At 41.0% G+C, this 22,320-nt stretch overlaps 1 protein-coding gene across 1 annotated transcript in view; it reads right to left on the bottom strand.

The window, feature by feature from the left end:
* Positions 1-4,661: 4,661 nt before the first annotated feature.
* The window catches only part of LCORL (ligand dependent nuclear receptor corepressor like), a 119,678-nt gene continuing 102,019 nt past the window's right edge, over positions 4,662-22,320 (bottom strand). Inside the window, exon 7 of the mRNA XM_054999460.1 lies at positions 4,662-4,732. Coding sequence (XP_054855435.1) covers positions 4,723-4,732 — 10 coding nt within the window. The 3' untranslated portion in view covers positions 4,662-4,722. The remainder of the gene's footprint in view (positions 4,733-22,320) is intronic.

Genomic DNA, 22,320 nt, shown 5'->3' with positions numbered 1-22,320 from the left:
TTCTGCACTCCTTGTTGCTGGAATACCCTTCTTCCCATTCATGAGAGCTAAAGGGTGACTTTTGTATAGTGTTTCACTATACCTAGAACTATACATCATCATCATGTCTTTTGTGCAGTCCCACATGGGAACTGCGCATGCCCAGTTTCCATGTGTGCCTGCACAGAAGAACATGTGATGAACCACAGTTACAGGTAGGTGCAACCCTGTTTTCATCATCGTGTCTTCTGCGCAGCTCCCATGTGGGACTGCACAGAAGAACACTCAATGAACAGTTACAGGTAGGTGCATCGCTGTTTCCTGTATAAAGTTACTTAATGGCCTGTGAGACTCAAATGGGCTGTAAATCTCGCAACTGGCTCAGGCAGGCTTCAGGCTGCTACCAATATACACAGGCTGCTATCAATATACACAGGGCTTTTTTTCAGCTAGAACGCGGTGGAACGGAGTTCTGGCACCTCTTGAAAATGGTCACATGGCCGGTGGCCCCGCCCCCTGATCTCCAGACAGAGGGCAGTTTAAGATTGCCCTCCGCGCTGCTGGAACTCCCCTCTGTCTGGAGATCAGGGGGCGGGGCCAACAGCCATGTGACCATTTTCACTGAGGGTGATTTAAACTTTTAAAAACTCCCCCCCCTGTCCCAGCTGACCCAAAGTGATGTCATTGTGCGGTCCTGGGAGCATGTGCACACTTTGCGTACATGCATGTGGTACCGGGGCACCACCTCCCGCCAGGAGTTGCCCTGTGTGCTGACAACCCACTGAGTTCCACCACCTCTTTTCCCAGAAAAAAAGCCCTGCTCTTACATCACCCTCCCCTAGTAGTGAGGGAGACTAGTACACCCTGTAAGGGTAACAAGGCTGTTTTGCTGTTAGATGAAGCAATACTTTGAGGGCAGTCACACTGCGAACCCCAAAGAGCCAGTCTTGTCAACAGCCCCCCTTATTTTTTAGTGATATACCATAATTTGCTAGGGTGTAGGGGAGATGACGACAAAATGGCTCCTTGTAACTAATTAAATTGATTGAGCTGAAACGAGCTGCTGCTAATGGTAGAACCACGAACCAATGCTTTTGGATTGTTGCTGACTCTTGGTAGCAAGGGATTGACAAGGGACTGGGGCAAGCCCTGCCTATCCAGTGGCTCTGATTCATTGCTGATACTAGGAAGTCAGTGGCTCTCCTCTCGACAGAGGTCACAAGAATAAGTTTTAGATAGATTGATAATGATTCTTCAGCTAGTTCTTTGAGAGTCATGAATATTTCCAAGCCGAGTTCTCCCCCTCCTCCCCAGTAAGAAACCCTGAAGGCAATATTTGCTGCTTTAAATCCTTTGAATTAATCTGTGTCCATCTCCTCTTAGGTTAACTGCAACTCCTCTCATTCTTGACAGATAAAACCATTTTTAACTCTGACGCGAGAACTAAAAATTGTTCCTTTTTAATAAAAACTCGTTTTCAAGCAAATGCCTGTTAAATTTGGGCATTTGTTGGCAAGGCCTATGATATCTCCAGGACCTCAATCAAGCACATGATGGCAGATGACCATGACGGGAGGTTCTTAAAAGGAAACTTTATGTGAACAAGTTCTAAATAAGACGGTGCTCAAGCATGACTGAATGTTTCAAGTTGTTCTGGGCTCATTTGTTCTAAAATATATAAGGATACTCCTAGCTCTAAGCCACATCCTGTTTCCTGCCAGTCAGTAAACAAACTCAGGCCTTCATCTGTCTTGGGCAACAGCTGACTCTGCTTAAAAAGAATTGGACTCCTGATCCAGTAACAAAGGAAAAATAGGGTTGCACCTACCTGTAACTTCTTCATCGAGTGGTCTTCTGTGGTGGCACACATGAGAACTGCGCATGCTGGCCTGTGCGTGCGCAGTTCCCACGTGGGACTGCACAGAAGACACAGAGATGAACAGGTGTTTGAGTACTGGGCTCTTTCCTGCCACAATGAGGTAGAGGGAGAGACAAGGGATGTGAGCAGTATACTTGTGGATTTGTGCACACACACAACAGAAAGCCCCGGCCAGCCTTGCAAAGGAAGTCCTTTCCCCCTTTAGCTGACATGTATGCCTTACTGGGTGAAAAATGTACACAGTTTTGCTGAAATCCATTGGAGGAAGCTGTTTGTACCAGCTTGGCCCTACAGTGACGTTTGCCAAGAGTAACGTTCTAACATTTCATCTGTTCTTATATTTAATTATTACAAAATGTTAAAACATTCTGGCATTTGGGTACATTTATTTGAAATTTAGTTGGAAAAATGAGAAGATGAACAAAACACACAACAGAATTCTTTAACAAAACATCAACTCAAGCAAAGCTAGAAGGGAAGCTGCTATGTTCCAGTACAAAGGAAATATAATCCAGGTACTGTACATGTGCATACATCTCCTTTCTGCGCAGTCTCTTGATGCTTCCATGCAGACACCTCAGGCTGAGAAGAAAGCAGAGCTGCAGGTGATGTCATGAACCAAGCTACGCATGATTGTCTTTTCTCTTTGATGAAAGCCTGGCTCAAGAAGGGATACTAAAGAGGGAGATATTTCAGTCTCCATGGAAGCAGGTCCTCTTTCCTTTGAGCCTACGGAATCTTTTCCAAAGGATACGGCTTTGGAGACTAGTGCAATCCATTGAAAGGTCCCATCCAACCAAGACGAAGAACAAGACATAATTGATCATTGGGTGCAGAGAGAGGTTGATTACCAGAAATAATATCTGGAAGCCCCACATCACACTAACCCCAAGGTTTAGAATCTTACCATTTGATATCACTTCCAGTTCCTTCCGTTTTGGACTTCTAGATGGTATTTCTGCATACAACTTTTTTTTTTTTTTGCAGTTAGTAAAAATGTGGTAGGAGAATGATGGGATGGTAGAAACCAGATCGATACAGAAATAATTTTTATTGTTTCGGTGATTGTTTTGCAATCAGTGAAATTTTATTTTTCTTTTAGGGAAGACTTTTTCTAGCAAAGTTACCACCTTTATGGCAGCGACTCTATGGACAGTTAATTTTAGTGAAAACCTCACTAAATTCAGTAGGACTTGCTGCCCATCCTATTGATTTTAATGGGAAATCAAGCAATCAATGGAAAATAAGTGCTTAATTTTGGCGGGATTGTGTCCAGAATTTCCCAAGGAACAACTGAGTATTCCTCTGTCAATGATTCACATAGGTGCCACTTTTGTGTAGTGTCTGCCTTCAACAGCAAATGTCACGCCCCCAATTAGAATCACCTAATGTAATTTTACATAAAGTAAACTTTTCAGTTCCTTCAGTTTTGGACTTCTAGATGATATTTCCTATAACGCTTACCTCCGTGCTCACTTATATCTTGTAGACTAGATTGCACGTCCAACAAGGGAGCTTCATCTGTGGAAGCTGGTTTCTTTTAACAAGGCCAACCAGGATGCGCATCATCACGATGCTCAACTAGGCCAAAACTGAACCAGCTGTGTATGTCCTTTGATGCAGACAGGAATATGCATCCTTGTGCTTCGCCAGAGTTGGATCAGAGCTTCGTTTGCAGAAAACTCTTCCATCTAACTCTGTTGTAATGGCACTTCTGTTGGTGGAAGGGGGAAGGGCGATTTCGGCTCAGTTCCCCCTTCCCGTTGCAGATTCCTTCTTTGCTCCCATGCTGTCCCTGAGGATTCCTCAACTCTCATGAGCTGAATTTCAGAGGGCGGGATGGAGAGCTCAGTGGTCAGAAGCAGGAATGGGGAGGAGGGAGATTTCCGCTCTGCCGGCTTCCCTTTGCCAGCAGGACTTTTTCTGATCCATTATTTTTCTCCACTTACTCTCTAGGAATGCCAGTGTTCTCTACATGGCATTTAGTTGAACCTATAACTTCAAGAGTTACATTCCTATAAGTCTGTCTTGGGTGAGGAAACAGTGCAGAAGGTAAGGGTATCCAGTAAAGATCCCTTTGTAGATAAAAAAAAAACCCTTGCCCCTCAAAAGGGACAACGGAAAGGAATCTCGATGGGGAAAAGCTAATATCAAGACAAAACACAGACACAGGGCTCATTATAGCTATCTCAACTACCAGAGAGATGCTTCTGCAACTGCTATTCCAACTATCTTCCATAGGGTTGTTTCCCATTTTTTAAACCCATGTGCATTTTGAGATGCATGCAACCTGTCACATAAATATAGTTAGACGACACACCCATTTTACTCTGCATTGGAAGGAGGATCCAACCCTGGAAGCCAGTTTGTCAAACATGCAAGATCTGAGCATTGCAACTAAAACACAGCTAACCATTTTTAAACACACTTTGGCATGCACGTTCCGAAATCATTTGTAAGGTGCTTGCTTGTAGTAAGAATGGACTCAGTCCCTGGGGTTTCCCCCCCTAGTGAACTGTGCCTGAATGTTGGAAGCAGCCCTTAGCCCAGGTGCGACATGCTGCCTTTCAACAACCCCCAATGGCAACTGCCTTAAAAACAGCCTTGGAAAGGATTTTAGGGTCTAGTTCATCGAAGCAGTTTTAGTATTATGGCCATGACTTGGTCATTATGTTTTTTTTTTTTACAATCATTCACAGTATTGCATGCTTATTAGGAACTAGGTGATGGATGGACTCAGCTTGAGACTTCATGGGTTTTGCTGTTAGACATGGGAGCTTCCATGAAGAGGCAACTGGAATGGGATCATGGAGTATTCAACAGCTCTGCTTGCAAATCCACTCAGCAAAGGCAATCCAACGGGTTTAAGAGGCCCTACAAAAAAGAAGCAAGCAATTAAAACCTAAACTTTGTTTACAACTCTTTTTTTTTTTTTTGCAATTAGTAAAAATGTGGTGGAGAATGATGTGATGGTAGAAATCAGACCAATATAGGAATAATATTTACTATTTTGATTTGCAATCAGTGAAATTCTAGTTTTCTTTTAGGGAAGACTTTCTCTAACAAAGGCACAACCTTTATGGCAGCAATTCTATGCACACTTAATTTTAGTGAATGCTCTACTATATATTCTGTGGGACTTGCTGCCTGTCCTATTGATTTTAATGGGAAATTAAGCAATCAATGGAAACTGAGTGCTTAATTTTGGCTGGATTGTACCCAGAATTTCCCAAGGAACGGGGTATTCCTCAGCCCGTGATTTACATGGGTGCCACTTTTATGTGTCTGCCTTCAAGAGCAAATGTCACACCCAAATTAGAATTACCTAATGTAATTTTACTTAAAGAACTGCTGTTCCCCTCCTAAAACTCATTGACCATTTTAACTGTTACATCAAGATTAGATTCACCACGTCTGTTCTGCTGATGGCGACACCTTCCTTAGGCACAAGGCATCTTTCCCTAATGCAATGGCCTCTTTGCTGCCATTAGTTGACTAGATCCTTGGGATCCAGCCTTTTACGTGCATGTACATTACACTAGCATACAAAAAGAAATCCAAGGTATGGTGCTGGCAATGTAGTGATTCCTACTGTAGATCTGGTTTTGTTAATTTCACCTTGGCAATATGGCACTCCTGCCTGGTGAATGAAGGGTCTCGGTACAGATGTATTACATCTAGAAATAAGATGGATTTTAGGTGATAGAAAAATATGAGTTTGAAAGTTCTGTATGGAAATGTCCCACTGTACGGAAACATTGAAACAAAGAAAGTTCTTTTGGGACAAGGAGATGACACCATGAATTGACAGCATCGGCAAGACCTTTTGAGCCTTGGGAAACCGATGCCACTCTCATATTGCCTGGAACGGGAATTTTCACACGAGTATATATGGTTGGAGGCCTGGAAGGGGACCTCCTTTGATTTACCATCTACTGAATCTTGAAAAAGAGTGTTCAGTTTCACAGAATGTAATTATGGGAGGAAGAAATATGACCGATTTGAATTAAAGACAATAAGCTTTTTGGATTTTCAAGTGCGTTCTCAATAACATTACAACCAAAACAACTTGAACATAAGGTCATCTTTGAAATGTTAAGAGCATCTAAATTACTTGCTGGTATGTTTGTTGAAAAACAAAAGTTAATGACTTCAGTGGAAGTTTGAAGGTTGGAGAATAGGCAAGGAGTGTGTTATTATGTATTCAGTTACGGAACACCACAGAAAACCCAACAGCAGTTTGGGGGAGAGTTGTTAACTTCACAGGAGAGTCTGTAAAGCCCACTCTGTGTCTCAGAATTGCTAATACTTGTAGCTGGACTATGCAGAACATCATAGAAGGTCTGTCCATAATTGGGGGGGGGTTGAGGGAAGAATGCCCCAGCTATTTTCATACTAAATAAGTACCCGAAGACCCTCAGATTCAACAGGGTTGTCGAGTATGGGAAGGGTGATGAGGAAGTTTGGAAATCAAGCTGATCCACACGACTTGGAGAGCTAGGAAACTCGACGGGGGGGAACCTACCAACCCTGAGGGGCCGGGGCCAGCAACAACAGAGGCAGAGATCAGTGTTTTGGGCACTGTGATTTCAGAGTTGGGGGGGGGGGGAGAAGGAGCAGTGATGTGATGACTCGAGAAATTCCCTAAAGCAAGGCATTCTGTTAACACAGGCCATACGGTAGAGCAGCTAGAACCCTATAACTTAGCAGGAGTCATTTTGTATTTTTTTGGTCTATGGTTCTTATCAGGCACCCATCTCTACCAAAGGTACTTTGGGCCTGAAAGCTTTGCTAGTGTGTGCTATGGAGTGATTTACCAACTGGACTCCAGGTACCAACTGGACTATTTAGGACAGCTTAGCTTTATAATTTTGTTGCTTAATCACCTGCTGAGACTGTACTGGATTTTACAGGACCAAGTTAACGAATAAGATCTTTATATTTTTAAACAGTAGTTTTTTTTATTTGAGAGAGACTAGTTTGGGGCACAGCAAGGGTTTTCTGGCAGTTTTGCCGGGTTAGAGAAAGGGCTTCTCCGGGTTCTCCGGGTTCCAGGCTTTGGAACCAAGCAAAGACCTTGCCCCTCTGAAGAGTTCAGGCTCTTCAAGGGAATGTCACAGATACCATCAGGGATGTCACGAGAACCACCATTTTTGTCTCCCTGATGTTAAGAAAGGGTATTAAATGTAAACTAAAATTATGTTAATGCCTTAGGGTTGGTGCTGGGGGGCGGGGGAGGCACCAGCATCCAGGGAGAAAAGTTCAAAAGAAAAACAAGGCCTTCTTTTCTTACAGGAAGTTCTTATCATAGAGTTCTGGCCATCCTTAGAGCTACCTGGTAGTAAGAACTTGCAGCCTTACTACACTTGATACTACACTTGATCATAGCCAAAAGGCCGAGAAGCAGCCTTACCTATGGTACTTCCTAGAGCTACTCTTTGTTTCTTCCAGGTAGCTCTAGGAATAGCCAGAACCATATGGAAAGAACTTCCTGTATGAGGTCTTTTTAAAAATCTTTCTCCCGCTGCTGCTTCCGGCACTAGGCAATGAGGCAGGGCTTGGCAGCTCTATAATACCTCTGCCCCCACCTTTGGTAAAGAGAAATGTATAAAAAGCAGCAAAGGGAGCAGAAGCCAGGGTACCGGGGTTGATGATTCCGTGAAGCCATCTTGACGTCTTCTGCCTCTCCTGGGGACTCTGACTAGGTAACTATGGATATCTATGCTTTACGGGCCTAGAATAATTTAGTAACTTAGCTTTAAATCAGAATTGGCAGGAGAGTGTTATGGCTGCAAAAAAACCGAACAGTAAGTCCAATTCAATTGTATTTCTGTGTGAGTACTTCTCTTCCTTTGCTAATTTTTTCTGTGCTTCCTTGTAGCCTTTTACTCAGACTTTCAAGACTTTGTTTCAGTTAAAACTACAGTCTGTGTGTCCTCCTTACGAGACCAGTATTTGCCTACTGAAGCCCTATAAGGGTCTCGTTTTCAAGTATAAGCATGAATGAATTTTTACTGAATGAAACATGAATCGATTTTATTTTTCACACGTGTTGGGCCTTGGAACAAATGATTTATTTATTATTTGTCATTTACAGTCCCCCTTTCTCACTAATACTCAAGGTGGATCACACAGTGTGAGATTAGTACAATCAGTATCACGGACATTTAATGTATCAAGGACCTGATCATGTATTGGACCCCAGAAAAGGCTTATTTCTGTTTTTGCGGACCTCTAGGGATGGTGTAGAATACAACCCAGGTATACAGAGATGCTTAGCCTCTCTCTCTCCACCTCATAGAGATACTTAGTAAGCTTGGAGCCTTGCTGGGTCAGATAAAACCAGTGATGTCTTTAGCCACGGTAAAGATACCACGGTTAAGGTAAGGAGCATGGGAACTGCTACGCAGAATTCATTTTTCTCTCTCTGTTTATCTATTAATAGAGTGATCCTCAGCTGGTATTTATACGGGACGCTGATGTTGGAATTAAACATTGAAGAAGGGGGAACATTTTGATGAAAGAAAAATAGAAGAAATGTTGACAGATCCAGATAGCTGCCAATTAAACAACACATACTAGGCCAAGCTGTGAAAGTTTGGTTTAGAAAAAAGATCCTAGATGGAAACAATCAAACAAAAACTGAAGGGGTGGGTGGGGGAAGGGGGGGTGCTCTCCAGACCTTGTTCAACCTCCCTCATTCACATTCAAGGTAGGCTCCTGATCAAATCCCCTCAATGTTCCCTGGCAAAATTAATCTAAAGCAGCTTAATGTCTGTGCAGCTTGTGGCTGCTTTTACTTACTCCAAGAACTAAATCATCTCATTTCCTGGAGGAGAGACAGCATGCTCAAGTCATTAAATTGACCAACTTGTATAAACCATGGGATTGCTTGCCACTGTCCCGTCTTTGGCTTGTGCAGTTGGATGCAGTCTTTAAAAGACTATCATAAAACAGAATGCATTGTCTGCTTTTTGTGCTTGCACGGTCTGCAGCATCTATTTGAAAAATGATAGCAAAGTTATGGCAAGATTTATGGTCAACCACTGAAGGCACACTGACACCGTTAAGTAGTAAGTCTCCACTAAAAAATCTCAGACTTGTTGTAGTACTTTTTACTACGTACCTTTCAAACTAAAACTGGAGGAAACAGCAGCAAATATGAAGTGATGGAGGGGCTGCTGCTACAGGAAACCTGTTATTGTGGCAAGAAAGTAGTGTAATCATGCAGAGAGATATATTTGAACGGCTCACTGAACCTTCAGCTGTCTTCTTATCATGAGCTGAACCCAGTTGATGTTTGAACGTAACTAGGTGATGGCACACAACACTCGTGGCAGCTGGCAGGAATTCCACCTTGAAAGCAGTGGGAAGACTCTTGGAGCCGGAGGAGGAGTGAACAAAAACATCAAGTTTTTATTAAAAAGGGGATGGCAGAAAAGAACTGCCGGGGAGAAAATATATAGACACTCAATTACTTCTTTGTATGTTGGAGCCTTGCTGCACATTATGCTCGACAACAAAACAGTAAGTCTCCAATCAAAAATCTCTAGCTTGTTTATAGTAAAGAGTCTAGTAGCACCTTTAAGACTAACCAACTTACTGCAGCATAAGCTTTTGAGAAAGCTCAAAGAGTTTGCTTCACCAGAGGCAGCAGCCTATGCAGCTGTACTCTTACCACCCTCAACAACCATATGGGGCAAGCAGTACTGCTACCAGCCGTATCCTACCTACCTTCAATACAGGCAATCTCAGCCACAACAGGAGCAATTCCAGTGTAGGCAGTCGAATAATAGATCCCGCCAAGGGCAACAAGACCCATTGTAGCATAAGCTTTCGAGAACCACAGCTCTCTTTGTCAGATGCACGGAAGATCTGAAGAAACTGGCCAGAGATCCAATATCACTATTAAATAATGACTATAAGCTGTTTGCCTCAATCTTGGCAGGAAGACTTAAAAGTATCCTACGGGACATTATTCTTGAAGACCAAAGTCGACAATGTAAGAACAGTATTGGATATTCTGGGATAGTAAGAAAAACATAATGAAAGACAAGTTGCTTTGATTTTCCTAGACGCCGAGAAGGCCTTTGACAACTTAAAAGTGGAAATTTTTGTTTAAGATATTGGAAGATATGGACTTTGGGGACAATTTTATTAAATGGACTAAGTCAATCTATACAACCCAGACTGCACGGATAGTCGTGCATGGAGAGTAAACCAAACCATGTGGAATACAAAGAGGCACATGACAAGGTTGCCCATTGTCACCTTTGTTATTTATACTGATGCTTGAAGTTTTGAATAGGGACATAAGTCAAAATGAGAGAATCCAAGGTGTTAAGGTGAAACAGGAGAACTACAAACTGAGAGCCTTTGCAGATGATTTGGTGTTGATTTTGGAGGACCCTTTGGAGGGAACTGAAACTCTACACAAAATTGAAAGAATTTGGTGTAGTGGCTGGTTTTAAGGTTAATAAGCAGAAAACCAAAGTCTTAACTAAAAATATGAAAATATGAAAATACAAGATCAAATGAAAGTTGAGAGCAAAACAGGGTTTAAAGTTGAGAAAAAGGTAAAATACTTCAGTATTACTTTGTCAAATGTGAACTATATTTTATTCCAAAATGACTATGTTAAGACTTGGAAAGAAATTAAAAGGGATATGCTAAGATGGTATAAAATTCAATTATTGCTGTTGGGAAGAATAGCTACAATTAAAATGAATGTCTTACCTAGAATGTTATTCCTATTTCAGACGATTTCGGTATTGACAACAGAGACACCATTTAAGCAATGGCAGAAGGATATATCAAGATTTATATGCCAAGGCAAAAAGCCAAGGGTTAAATTTAAGGTTTTACAGGATGCAAAAGAAAGAGGAGGTTTGGGCCTCCCAGATTTGAGATTATATTTTACGGCTAACTGTTTGGCTTGGATGAAGGAATGGATACTGTTAAAAAATAGAAGATTACTGGACCTGGAAGGGCATGATCTAAAATTTGGGTGGCATGGGTATCTATGGTATGACAAAGTTAAAGCCAACGCAGTGTTTACTAATCATTATGTAAGGCGTGCAGTCCTGAGAGTATGGAATGAATACAAACTTAGATTTTGTTCGAAAATACTTCTCTGGCTGTCATCGCAAGAAACTCATTTTAGAAGGGAAATAGTCCACCTAAATGGTTAACGTATCAGGATTTATTGGAATTCTCTCAGGACCAAGTTAAAATTAAATCAAGAAAGGACTTAGCAGCAGAAGGGCACCCCTGTCAGTGGTTTCCGTATATGCAAATTTGGAGAGATTCAAACTAGACAAGAGTCATTATGACTTTGAAAAATCTAAACCTGAATTTGAAATAGCCCTTTGTACAAATGATGAACATGTTATTTCTAAAATGTATAAACTTTTGTTGAGGTTTGAAATGGAAGAAGAGCAAGTAAAAGAATGTATGATTAAATGGGTGAAAAATTGTGGACATGATATATTAATGGAGCAATGGGAAAATATGTGAACAAGAGGGCTGAAATTTACATTACGCTCCAGTATTAAAGAAAATTTTCACAAAATGATGTATCGTTGGTATATGACTCCTGAAAAATTGGAAGGGGGCGTCAAATGTATGTTGGAAATGTGCTAAACAAGAAGGGACATTTTTCATATGTAGTGAACATGTAAGAAAGCAAAGAGTTTTTGGTTGCAGATACAATCATTGACGCAGAAGATTTGAAAGATTAAACTTCAGCTGAAACCAGAGACTTTTCTGTTGGGAATAATGGACAGCCACTTGGAAAAAAGTTTTAGAACACTGTTCTTATACTTTATTACAGCAGCAAGAGTACTTTATGCACAAAAGTGGAAAACTACAACGTTGCCTACAGTGGAGGAATGGTGGACAAAAGTTTTGGCGTTTGCGTTAATGGCAAAACTTATTAGTTAACTAATTGACTGAATGGAAACAGTTAATAGACTTTTTGCATGAAATGGATAACAAGGATTTGTTGACATCTGGATTTATGGATTAAGAAACATGAACAATAGAAAAAAGAGGGGTTTTGTGACTAATTTAGAATAAGTGGGACTCTAGAAATGATATATACTTGTGGCGGAGAAAATTGGAACTCAACTTGTAGTGTAATTTAGGGGTTTTTTTGTTTTCTTTTTTCTTTTCCTCTTAAGAGGATATCTGTATTGTTAGTGTGTCATGTTTAGAATTGTGTTTTTTTTCTTATTCTCTATGTTTATTGTTTATTAAGTTATGGTGTATAGTTTATAGTTTAAATAAAGAAAATTCAAACACAAAAAGAAACTGGCCAGAGATATAAAAGTGGTGAGGGGAGAGGGTGCAGGAAGTGAGGGCCATGTAAATGTAAATCAGTTGCGAAAGTCACAAAAGAGGTGAAGTTCGCAATCCAGGCTGGGTGTGAAGGTGCTACTGGACTCTTTACTATTTTGCAACTGTAGACTAACATGGCTAACTGCTCTAGATCTCTAACTTGTTTATGTGTCTCTTAAAATTGTCACACGATGACTTTACCTAATCCAGGTCACAGGAAGGTGTAGAGAGAAGTGTCGAGGTTGCATCCTGCCACTCTGCTCAGCTAACAACAGCTCACTGTTCTGGTGCAAGAAGCCCTCTGATAAGAGAGGCTCTTCAGTGTAAAAGCCCCTTGTGCCAAAGGAAGGCTCCTTACATCAAGAAAATGTGCTGCTGTTCGCTGAATAGTGTAGTAGAGTGCAACTCTCCCTGTAGAGGATATTGGTGTCATGTGGTGAGTTCCCCTCAACTGAAAAGCAGCACAGGGTGAGCTTGCCATGATGATGCTGGTTATGCAATCTAGGCCTAGCAATGAATGCAACATACTTCTTCTTATGGAGTTTATGAACACTTAACCGTTCTTGTCCAGTGAACGGGTTGGGAAGTGGGTATTCCTACCACTGCAATGGCATTTCACAAACTACAAGGTTGTGCTCAGGGCTTTTTTCTGGGAAAAGAGGTGGTGGGACTCAGTGGGTTGCCCTTGGAGAAAATGGTCACATGGCTGGTGGCTCCGCCCCCTGATCTCCAGACAGAGGGGAGTTTAGATTGCCCTCCATGCCATGGCAGAGGGCGATCTAAACTCCCCTCTGTCTGGAGATCAGGGGGCGGGGCCACCAGCCATGTGACCATTTTCAAGAGGTTCTGGAATTCCGTTCCGCTGCGTTCCAGCTGAAAAAAAGCCCTGGTTGTGCTAGTAGTAAATGGATGTTCTTCTGTGCTGGACATTGCTCCTCTAACTCCTTTGAATGCCCTATGGGCAGCTTAATAATATACCCATTTTGGAGCTACAGTCTCTAAGGAGAGCACAACAAATGTTATAGCCATTTCTTGAAATCTTCCTAATTCTTATTATGGCTCACAGTGCTAAATAGATTTTTTGTTTGTTTTAACGATAGAAGGAAACAGGAACTAAATATATGTTAACTCAGATTTAAAACGGCAGTATGTGTGACAATCAATGCACATTATAAATTAATCTTTTGATGCAAAAAGATGCTGATGTGGATCTTATGCTACATGAGCATAGACATACTCATGGAAGGAATGTTCTAACCTTTAACTTCCTGCCATGACCTCTGAAAACCTGTCCTGAGAAGCAGTGAGCCCCTGTAAACGACATGGGGGATAAAGTGGGAGGGAAGAATAAGTGAAAATTGTTCTTCCTTCTGCCTCCACTGGATGTGCCTTTATCAGTGGAAAGCATGGAAGGGATCCAGGCCATTATATAGAAACAAGTGTACTACAGGGATTTACTTCCAGGTTTAGGATGCTAAAAGGCCTTAAAGATTCCATCGTATGGTTTCTTACAGGCACAGGGGCTGAAAAGCTTGTTTGGAAGAACTTGAGTGGCACAGTGCGCATATTTTATCTTCTGAAGATACGCTGACCTTTCCAGCAGCAGCTCAGCTGGGCTGGAAAGACCTTGAAGAGCTATCACCAGTCACAGTAGACGTTATTGGGAGAGATGGAACCAATGAGTGGAGACCGGGGTAGGCAGTTTGATATGACTGGTATACTTTTTGGACTTGAATCTCACTGACTTGTTGTTAAGGAGCCAAGGCAGCACACTGCCCACTTAATTTTGCAATCAGTCAACGTACACCACTAGGACAGTTATAATGGCAGTTACATACGGAAAAACCAGGCACCAGGGACGACTTAAACTGTCTCTGCTACCCTGAAAATCTGCAGAAACCAACTATAAGTTTTCTAAAATGTGGGAGCAAAATATTTAATATTTTTCTTCCTGAGAATCTGAATTGGCAGATGCCAAAATCCATTGTAGACTTCACCATTCTGCTTCAGAAAGGGAAAGACTGGCTTTCTTTAGTTCAACAGCGATTCTGTAGTTTTTACTGCCTCTATAACAGACAATTTAATGGCCTCCCCCTCCCTCCAAGCAGATGCAAGTCCCCAACTAACAAAAATTATGAAGAAATGAGAATGAAGTGAAGAGAGACAATGCAAACAATACAGCACGGGTGTATGGATGCCGAGCAGCTTCTCTTTCGAAAGTTTAAGGGTTTTTTTCATTCTGAAAAATGCTGCATGAGTTGCAGCCCCTCTCCTGGCTTCTTGCCCCCCCTAAAGTTCACCCACGAGGGTTGGAAAGTTACCCCAAGAGGCAAGACAAGCTGGCTGTCAGAACAGTTTCCCCAACCCGCCCCCCATGTGAGTGTAAGCACTTTTCCTTCATGGGGGAAAGGACTGTCCCAGGCAGCCATACAAAGGGATGAAACTCTTTACGTATTACCCAGTTCTGTTTGTTTTAGCCTTTCGACGTAATTCTCCGTTTTAAAAAAGGAGTATTCAAAGTATTCATTAAGGATTCCTATTTCCCGTTTACGCCCAGATTAAGAAAAAAAATCTAAAGGGGAATCTTAAAACGAGGCTCAGTATTTTAGGAACCGAGTGGGAAGATGGGTAAAAATATTCTGATTTCTGATATATTCAAACTACAAAGGAACGGTGAATTTAACGAGCATCTGGTGGGTTTTTAAAAAATTCCTTATAACAGTTACAGAAATGTTAGCAGTACAGTTGTTGCTTTTGATTTCTTATAGCAGCAAACATGTATAATGCCAACACCCATCCAAGTCCAGTCCATGGGTTTAAGGGCATAACTCTGCTTGGGATGGCAGTGTAGATATAGCAAACTACTGACCTGGCTAGGAAGGGGAGATGCTCCTAAGGAATACTTATATCTCATTTTGACCCCTCTTTAAACACTGCCCTGCTCGAATCGCTTGATGAAAATTTGAGAAACAAACTATGGAAGAGCAATCTATTCTGTGGGGGTGTCACAAGGGGTGCCTCCTGAGGCCGCATCCCCCCCCCCCAATTCTGCCTCTCCTCTAACACTCATTGCTTCTGGTCCACACAGCTAATGCTACTTCCTTCCTTGCTCCCCAGCTGTCCAAACCCAGCACATGCCCTAGAGGCATTCATGAGGCAAAACTTGCAAAAATTTTGACAATTCCTTTTGAGCATGTGCAGGTTGCTACAGTGTGTTGAAAGAGCCTGAGGCAGAAAGTAGGTGGTGTATGAATTGCTCCAGCTCTGGTAATAGATCAAGATGGGTAGCCGTCTTTGTTTGTAGCAGTGGAAAAGAGCAAGAGTCCAGTAGCACCTATAAGACTAACAAAATTAGTGGTAGGGTATGAGCTTTTGTGAGCCACAGCTCACTTCTTCGGGTACATATCTGAAAAAGTGAACTGTGGCTCACAAAAGCTCATACCCTACCATTAATTTTGTTAGTCTTATAGGTGCTACTGGACTCTTGCTCTTTTCCAGCTCTGGTGTGTGTGTGGGGGGGGAGCATGTGGCAACAGCACCAACATCTCCCCAGGCTTGAATCTGTCACTGTGAGGTATGACATTAGGGCTTCACATTAATTATATGTTCATATACTTAATCTGTGCATGCAAGAATCAGTCCTATAGCCAGAAATAATAACTGCAAACAGTACATTTCGACACTGAACGAAGAGGGTCACTGAATCTAATTATGTGGGTACCCTAGAGACAACATTTTTAATGTCAAAATAAAGTGGATTTGAAACGTTGTCTGCCTGATTTTAGAGCTGGTTTATGAGATCCTTTGTATGCTTAAGTATGGAAATATGAACAACAGAGAAAGAACAGAAAAGAATACAAACAGAAGTCTGAAGTGAAATAATGGAAGAGACTGAAAAAGTTATCAGTGTTTGGTTTTTTAAAGAGTAACCATGTAGTAAGAAGCACCAATCGTTGCTAATGTCTACATATCTGTGCTTCTTTGTTACTACAAGTAACCTGATTTTTTAAAAACATACCGTAAGATAAGCCTTAGGTTACCAGATCATAACTCGAGACTCTTCCTCTTCCTTTCAAATGTTCTGAGACAGCAGTTGACTATACAGCCACTGCTCTATCTTTCCTCTGGTCCCTTGCCCGTTCTTTTATGTCTACCCTACTTCCAGCTCCTGTGGAGCAGTAAAATCCAAGTCCTGGTTGCTGAAGCAGGTTGGAGGAAGAGAGTGAGCTACAGGATCAAAGGAGAAAGGGGCACCCTGAGAGAGCTCTTTCTACATGCATGATAGGAAGCAGGCATGCCATTTTACGAGACTGCTAAAGACAGTTCTTTTAGACGTTTTCATTTGAGCATAGATGAGATTTAATCGAAGGACACATTCAAGACACAGTCAGCAGGAATACCAAATTTATGTCTTACCTCCTCTATTCCCTTTACAATGTATTTAGAAAGCATTTTTATTCTTGGAAAGAATGGAAATAAATAAAAGGGAATCAGCAGCATGTTGCTTATCTCCTTTGCAGCAAAAAAAAAAAAATCTGAATGATTGTTTTGAATTATTTCCCTCAACCACCTAGTTAAGCCTAAGGACAATAGTGGGATATAAAATATTGAAAATAATAGAGCCTAATTTAGTTTACATCTCAAAGGATATACACAATTTTCTCTCTCTCACTCACACACACACACACACCTTTGCCCCAAATTTAGTACATTTGCTTATATACATACAGATGGTAATTTCCTATCTAACCTTAATATCTAATTATATGTTTATATATTTTAACTCTGTGCTACAAATTAGTTGGATCTTCTAGGTTAATTTATGTGGTTACATGAAACTCTAAATCCAAACAGGGGGACCACATAGTTCCGTTGTGCTGGGGGGGGGGGGTTCCTTCCTCCCTCGGAAGGAGCCATCACCCTGATGCCACTGGCTCTGGCACACCCATTCCTGTACAGGTGCTGTACAAAAGGTTGCTTTCGAGAATGTCCATCTGTTCATCAGACAGCGCTGTTTTCTTAGTTGTAAGCACTGTCAGAGTAGGTCAGGTGAGGTACACTCATAGCCCAACAAGTAATTCATGTTATTTTTTAAGCTGCCTTGGGCAAGTTCCTGGAGAGATTATATAACATTTTTCTAAATAAATACAAGTAGCTAAAGCTGACTGTGATGCTCAATGATACACACGCTCAGCCTAAGGTGGCTGAATAGGTGGGGGTGGTATCCAGGCACAAGGACTGCAGACAGGGCACCCAGTTACAAGTATAGTTCCCAGTTTGGCAGCAGAGCCATGTCCTGCTTTCACGCAAACGCAGCAGGCCAGGTACCATTCTTTAATCTCCTCTGAACGTCAAATGGAATTGGCACAAGCCAACTTGTGCCCACCATGCCTGAAAATATCTATAATAAAAGCAGTAGGAGAGTCTATTTTAAGAAGACGTTGTACTTGGTCCAGAGCACTGCAGACAGAGGAAGCAGGCTCTTCCCCACCTCCAAACTCCTCCAGCAGCCAACTGAGACCCTCACATTCTTGGAAGTCTAGAGACCCTCAGGAATAGTGTTTGGGGGAAGCAGGAATCTGTGATGGGAATGGGTAAATGGTGTACTTTAGCATCTTATGGCATACTTTGATCCTATCTATTATTTAAGCTGCACTTTTACCATCGTGTGCTGCTTTCCTGACTGGGTATTTAACTTTCATTGTTTCACTGTAATGTAAAGTTATTAAAATTTTGTAGGAGGCAGGAAGATGAGATAAAACTTACCTAGCTGGTATTTTGAGAAACAACTTGACACTTGGCCAGCACTGCATAATCGCCTCTTGTTCCTTTTTCTGATATCCGTATCGGTGGGCTTGCATTGTGTTCTCCTTTTCTTATTCATTTTTTTAGGAACCTCAGTCGGGCCATCATCAAAAGTGACACGTTTGCTTGATTTCCTGCTACCTTGTTCAGTGTGCAGCCCATTAACCAAGCTGGAATGCTGAACTCCTTTAGATGTCTCTGCATTCTTCTCACACATGTCTGACACATTTTGTCTAGAAGAATGGGACCTTAAAGTACAATGTCTTTCCTCTTGAAAGTAGCTAAGGCTGGTACTACTATCAATAGCCTCTGGAGTACAAATAGCAGGATTTTTATGAAATGAATGTTGGTCTTTGATGGGATTGATTTTCTTCAAAAATATTCTACAATCCTTAAAGGTTTTGCCATTCCACACTCCTTCACCAAATTCTCCAGGGATTTGTGCTTTTCCAATATTTTCCTGGTTACATTGTGTCAACTGTACACTTGATTTACAATTATTTATTATGTCAGGCTTTGTGCTGAAATTAGACAATTGTGTCTTCTGTTGAAAAACTGTATCTCTTATTTTTGTTTCAGTTGATGACATGATTCTATGGGATCCTACCAGAATTGCAGGCGATTCATTTTTTATTGTGCCATGCTCCGGGCACGTGTCCATTTTGTCATTAATTCTCATACTTCCATTAGCAAAACATTGGCTTTGGCAGAAGAATCGCAAGTTTTTCTTTTTTGATTTCCAGTTACTTGTTCCATGGTTATACATTTTTTTCACTTGTCTCCACTGTTCATGCTGTAAATTTTCAAATTCAGCTCTTCTTAATTTAGCTAACGTAAAGTTATGCTTCCTGTTTAAGACTTGAGACCTGACTATTTTATGTAGAATTTGTAATTTTCCTGCAGATTTTGAAGGTGTAGATAGTGCAAACTTTTTAAAGTGCTTTCTGAAAGGGTTAGAATTACAATCAGATTGTCTTGTTCCCATTTTAAACTGCCTTGTACTAAGTACTTCCAAAGGATTGCGAGCATTTGCCTTTCTCACTAATGAAAGCGACTGTGTTTCCGTTGTTTGCATAAACCATGTGCACAGTTCATCTACATTACATTTTTTCTGGAAAAGCATTTTTATAGGCGAGTTTTCAAGCTGTAAGATGCAGGAGTCCAAGGAGTTTGATACTTTAATGCTACAGTCTTGCTCAATAGGACACCCTTCTTCTCCATTTACATGCAACCAAGTGTTTGTTATATGTTCATATCGACTGTTCAGTTCTTTTAACAGAGAATCATTAGAAACTTTTGGATCCCACCACCTAAGGGAAGGACTGGATGAAACAATTGGATCCAAAGGCGTTCCACTGAAGGACCTGGATTTATTATTCTCAGAACCTTTGTTTGCTTTTCCTGAATTTTCATTTACTGAGGTATCTTTGGATGGTACACTTACATTTGAGTCATGTTTTATTTTTTGATCTTTAGCATTTTGCAAACAGAATTTATATGATTTGTGTAGAAAGGCACTCCTACAAGATAATGAGCTAGAGGATGCTAATGAATGTAAGAAAGGCATTGATGGTCTTTTCTCTCGAAGGGATTGCCTCAAAGGAACTTCAGGCTTTTTTGAGGCTAATGGCATTTTATTGTGCAAACAATCCTCATTTGTATCATTCTGAAAAATTTTCCTATCATCCCTTTTACTGTCCTGCTCGTGACCCTCCTTAGATGATGCACATTTTTCTAACACAGTCTCTTGTTCTAAAGGAGGCAGACAGCTGCTAACACTCACTTTTCTTTCCTGAGATGGAATCTGATTGACAGTCACTGATATGCCAGATATTTTTACTTTTGCTGGCCTACCAGGTTTCCGAATCACATTTAAAGGCTTCTGGTTTGGTCTTATGACATTGCTGCAATGGGATGGTAGCACCGGATTGCTCTCTAGAGGTCTGACATATTCATAGCCAGCTGTACAGGCCTTGTTTTCAGTAACAGGATTTTGTATGTCTTTATTTTTTGGCAAACTGTTTCTGGTTTGCAAGTTCTGCTTTACTTGAGCAAACTCACTGGTAGCCTCACAATGGCCAGGAGGCCCTCGTACCACACTGACCCCACTGAGGCCACCTTCAGAAACACACCTCTTAGTCCTTCGTGACCTTCCAAAGACAACTGTTACAGTAATATTTTTATTAATATTATCCTTTTCTAGTGGTTCTGCATTAGAGTTGGCACTTTTCCCAGCACTAATGGAATCACTTGGATTGCTGGCGTTTTCAGCGACATCCGTCTTAGGCTTTGGAGGTCGCCCAATTGGCCGCTTAACTTGCTTCACAACTTGAGGACCTATTTTCTTGGGTCGGCCAGGTTTTCTTTTCAGACAGGGCCCACTGTTGCTTTGTTCAATAGTTCCTTCACTGGGCTTATGTTCATTAGCATTTGTTTCATTAGCAATTATCGCAGGTAAAGCAGAATTCACTTCACTTTTATGACTATTTTCATTATCGCCACAGAGACATTCTTCAGTGGAATTGTTCTTAGTGAGATCCTGTATGTCTGATTGTTTTTCTGAAAGCATATTTTCCCTCTGAATGGAATAAAGATCAATGTTTAATTTAGTTGAATCACGCACAGAGGTTAGAGTATATTTGACTCCTTCACTACTGTTAATCTCTGAAAGAAACATAAGTTTAATAGGACTAGTATATTTTAGAACTGATGAACTATCCCCATCATTGGAACTCGTCTGCAGGTCCTCATTGTTAGAAGTCAATACAGCTGAATCAAATGTTGAGTGTTTCAGAATATTTTTACATTCTTCTTTAATTATTGCTTTTTCTTTGATGGACACATAGTCTTTGCTATTATTGCTACAATGAGCCTGTGATAGTACATACTGACTCTTGCTTCCGGTTTCATTCATGCTAATAAGAAGGCCACTTTTAGAACTGTTGGCATCACGCTTGTGAATATCTTTCAGTTTGCTGGATATTGTATATCCAGTGAACAATGGATTTTTAGTCTTCTGAGCCATGTTTATTGTATCTTCCAAACGTTCTACCACCACATGCAGATTTGTGTTATGTACAATCTTATTTATATCTTCATTGCTATACGTTTTTGCCTGAAAATCTTTAAATATTTTTTCTCTTTCTGTGCAATCATTATTTTTTGCCTTTACAGGCTTGGGAAATAAAAAGTTATTTGTTACATACACAGAGCACCACACAGGGGGGATAACGCTGTTACGTTTGGTCCCATCCAATATACCATTATCCTGTCCCTTTACAGGAATCTGATCTGTATGGACTTCAACTCCACAATTTCTGTGCATTTTAATCAAGTTGGTTTGGGATGTAGAGTTGTTTTTTGAAAGTGCCACAAAACCAGAATTGGTTTCTAAATTATTATGAGGTAGTCCTAATGACTCTTCTTGACAAACTGGCAAAGACTTTGATTTAATGGGAGAAAATAGTTTGTCTTTATTTTCATGATTTTGTAAAGCAGCTTCTCTTGGCGCATTATGATTGTCTGTTGTGCTTGGTGATAGTTTGTCATTTTTTGTAGGCTTTTTAATATTTCTCTCTGAACCTGCCCTTTTCCTTATAAAGGTTTCATCAAGGCTAGCAAGTTCCCTCTTGATTTGCAAGGACTGCCGTCTAAACAATGATGAATCCGGGGAATTATGCATTGCCAACCAGGTTTCTTGCCGTTTGCGAAATCTAGTTTGGATAATTTTATTTTCCATTTCTGTGTCATGTTGACTCAACAGTTCCATAAAATTGTAATCATTTGCCTTAGCATTACGTAAGAGAGACGCTATAAACTTTTGCAATTTAGTATCCGTTTCTGTTTTCCCATCACTCTTTGATAATTTTGCAGGGTTTGCTATATCAGTAGCTTCTATCGATTTTAATTTCTCATTAATTCGATCCATTAAATCTTGAAATGCAGCTGCATTTTCAACCTTTTCAGGCTTATCAGAATTCATAAGGTGATTTTCTTGATTTATGTACAGAAAAGTTTCCTCCGTGTTATCAGACACTTTAGCAATACATATTTTATCTTTAGGTCCACACGCGGAACAACTTCTTTCAGCTGGCAAAAGGGATGGAGGCTGATTAGCACTGATTTCAATTTGGTTATCTAAAGCTAGAGAACCTGCAACCGATTCTTCCCCAGAAGAATATTCATGTGCCTCCACAGGTGATAACGGAGGTGGTGAAGGGCTGCGTCCTTTTCTAGCTTTGGTCATGTTTTGCTTGGCTGAACAAAGATGCATACAAGGTGCTGCTTTCACGGGGTGGATGCTACACTGTTGTATTTGT

This window comes from Eublepharis macularius, chromosome 15 (assembly GCF_028583425.1).
Source record: "Eublepharis macularius isolate TG4126 chromosome 15, MPM_Emac_v1.0, whole genome shotgun sequence".
In the NCBI taxonomy this organism is placed as follows: domain Eukaryota; kingdom Metazoa; phylum Chordata; class Lepidosauria; order Squamata; family Eublepharidae; genus Eublepharis; species Eublepharis macularius.
The sequence above is the reverse complement of the archived record's forward strand: the minus strand, read 5'-3'. Positions and strand labels throughout refer to the sequence as shown.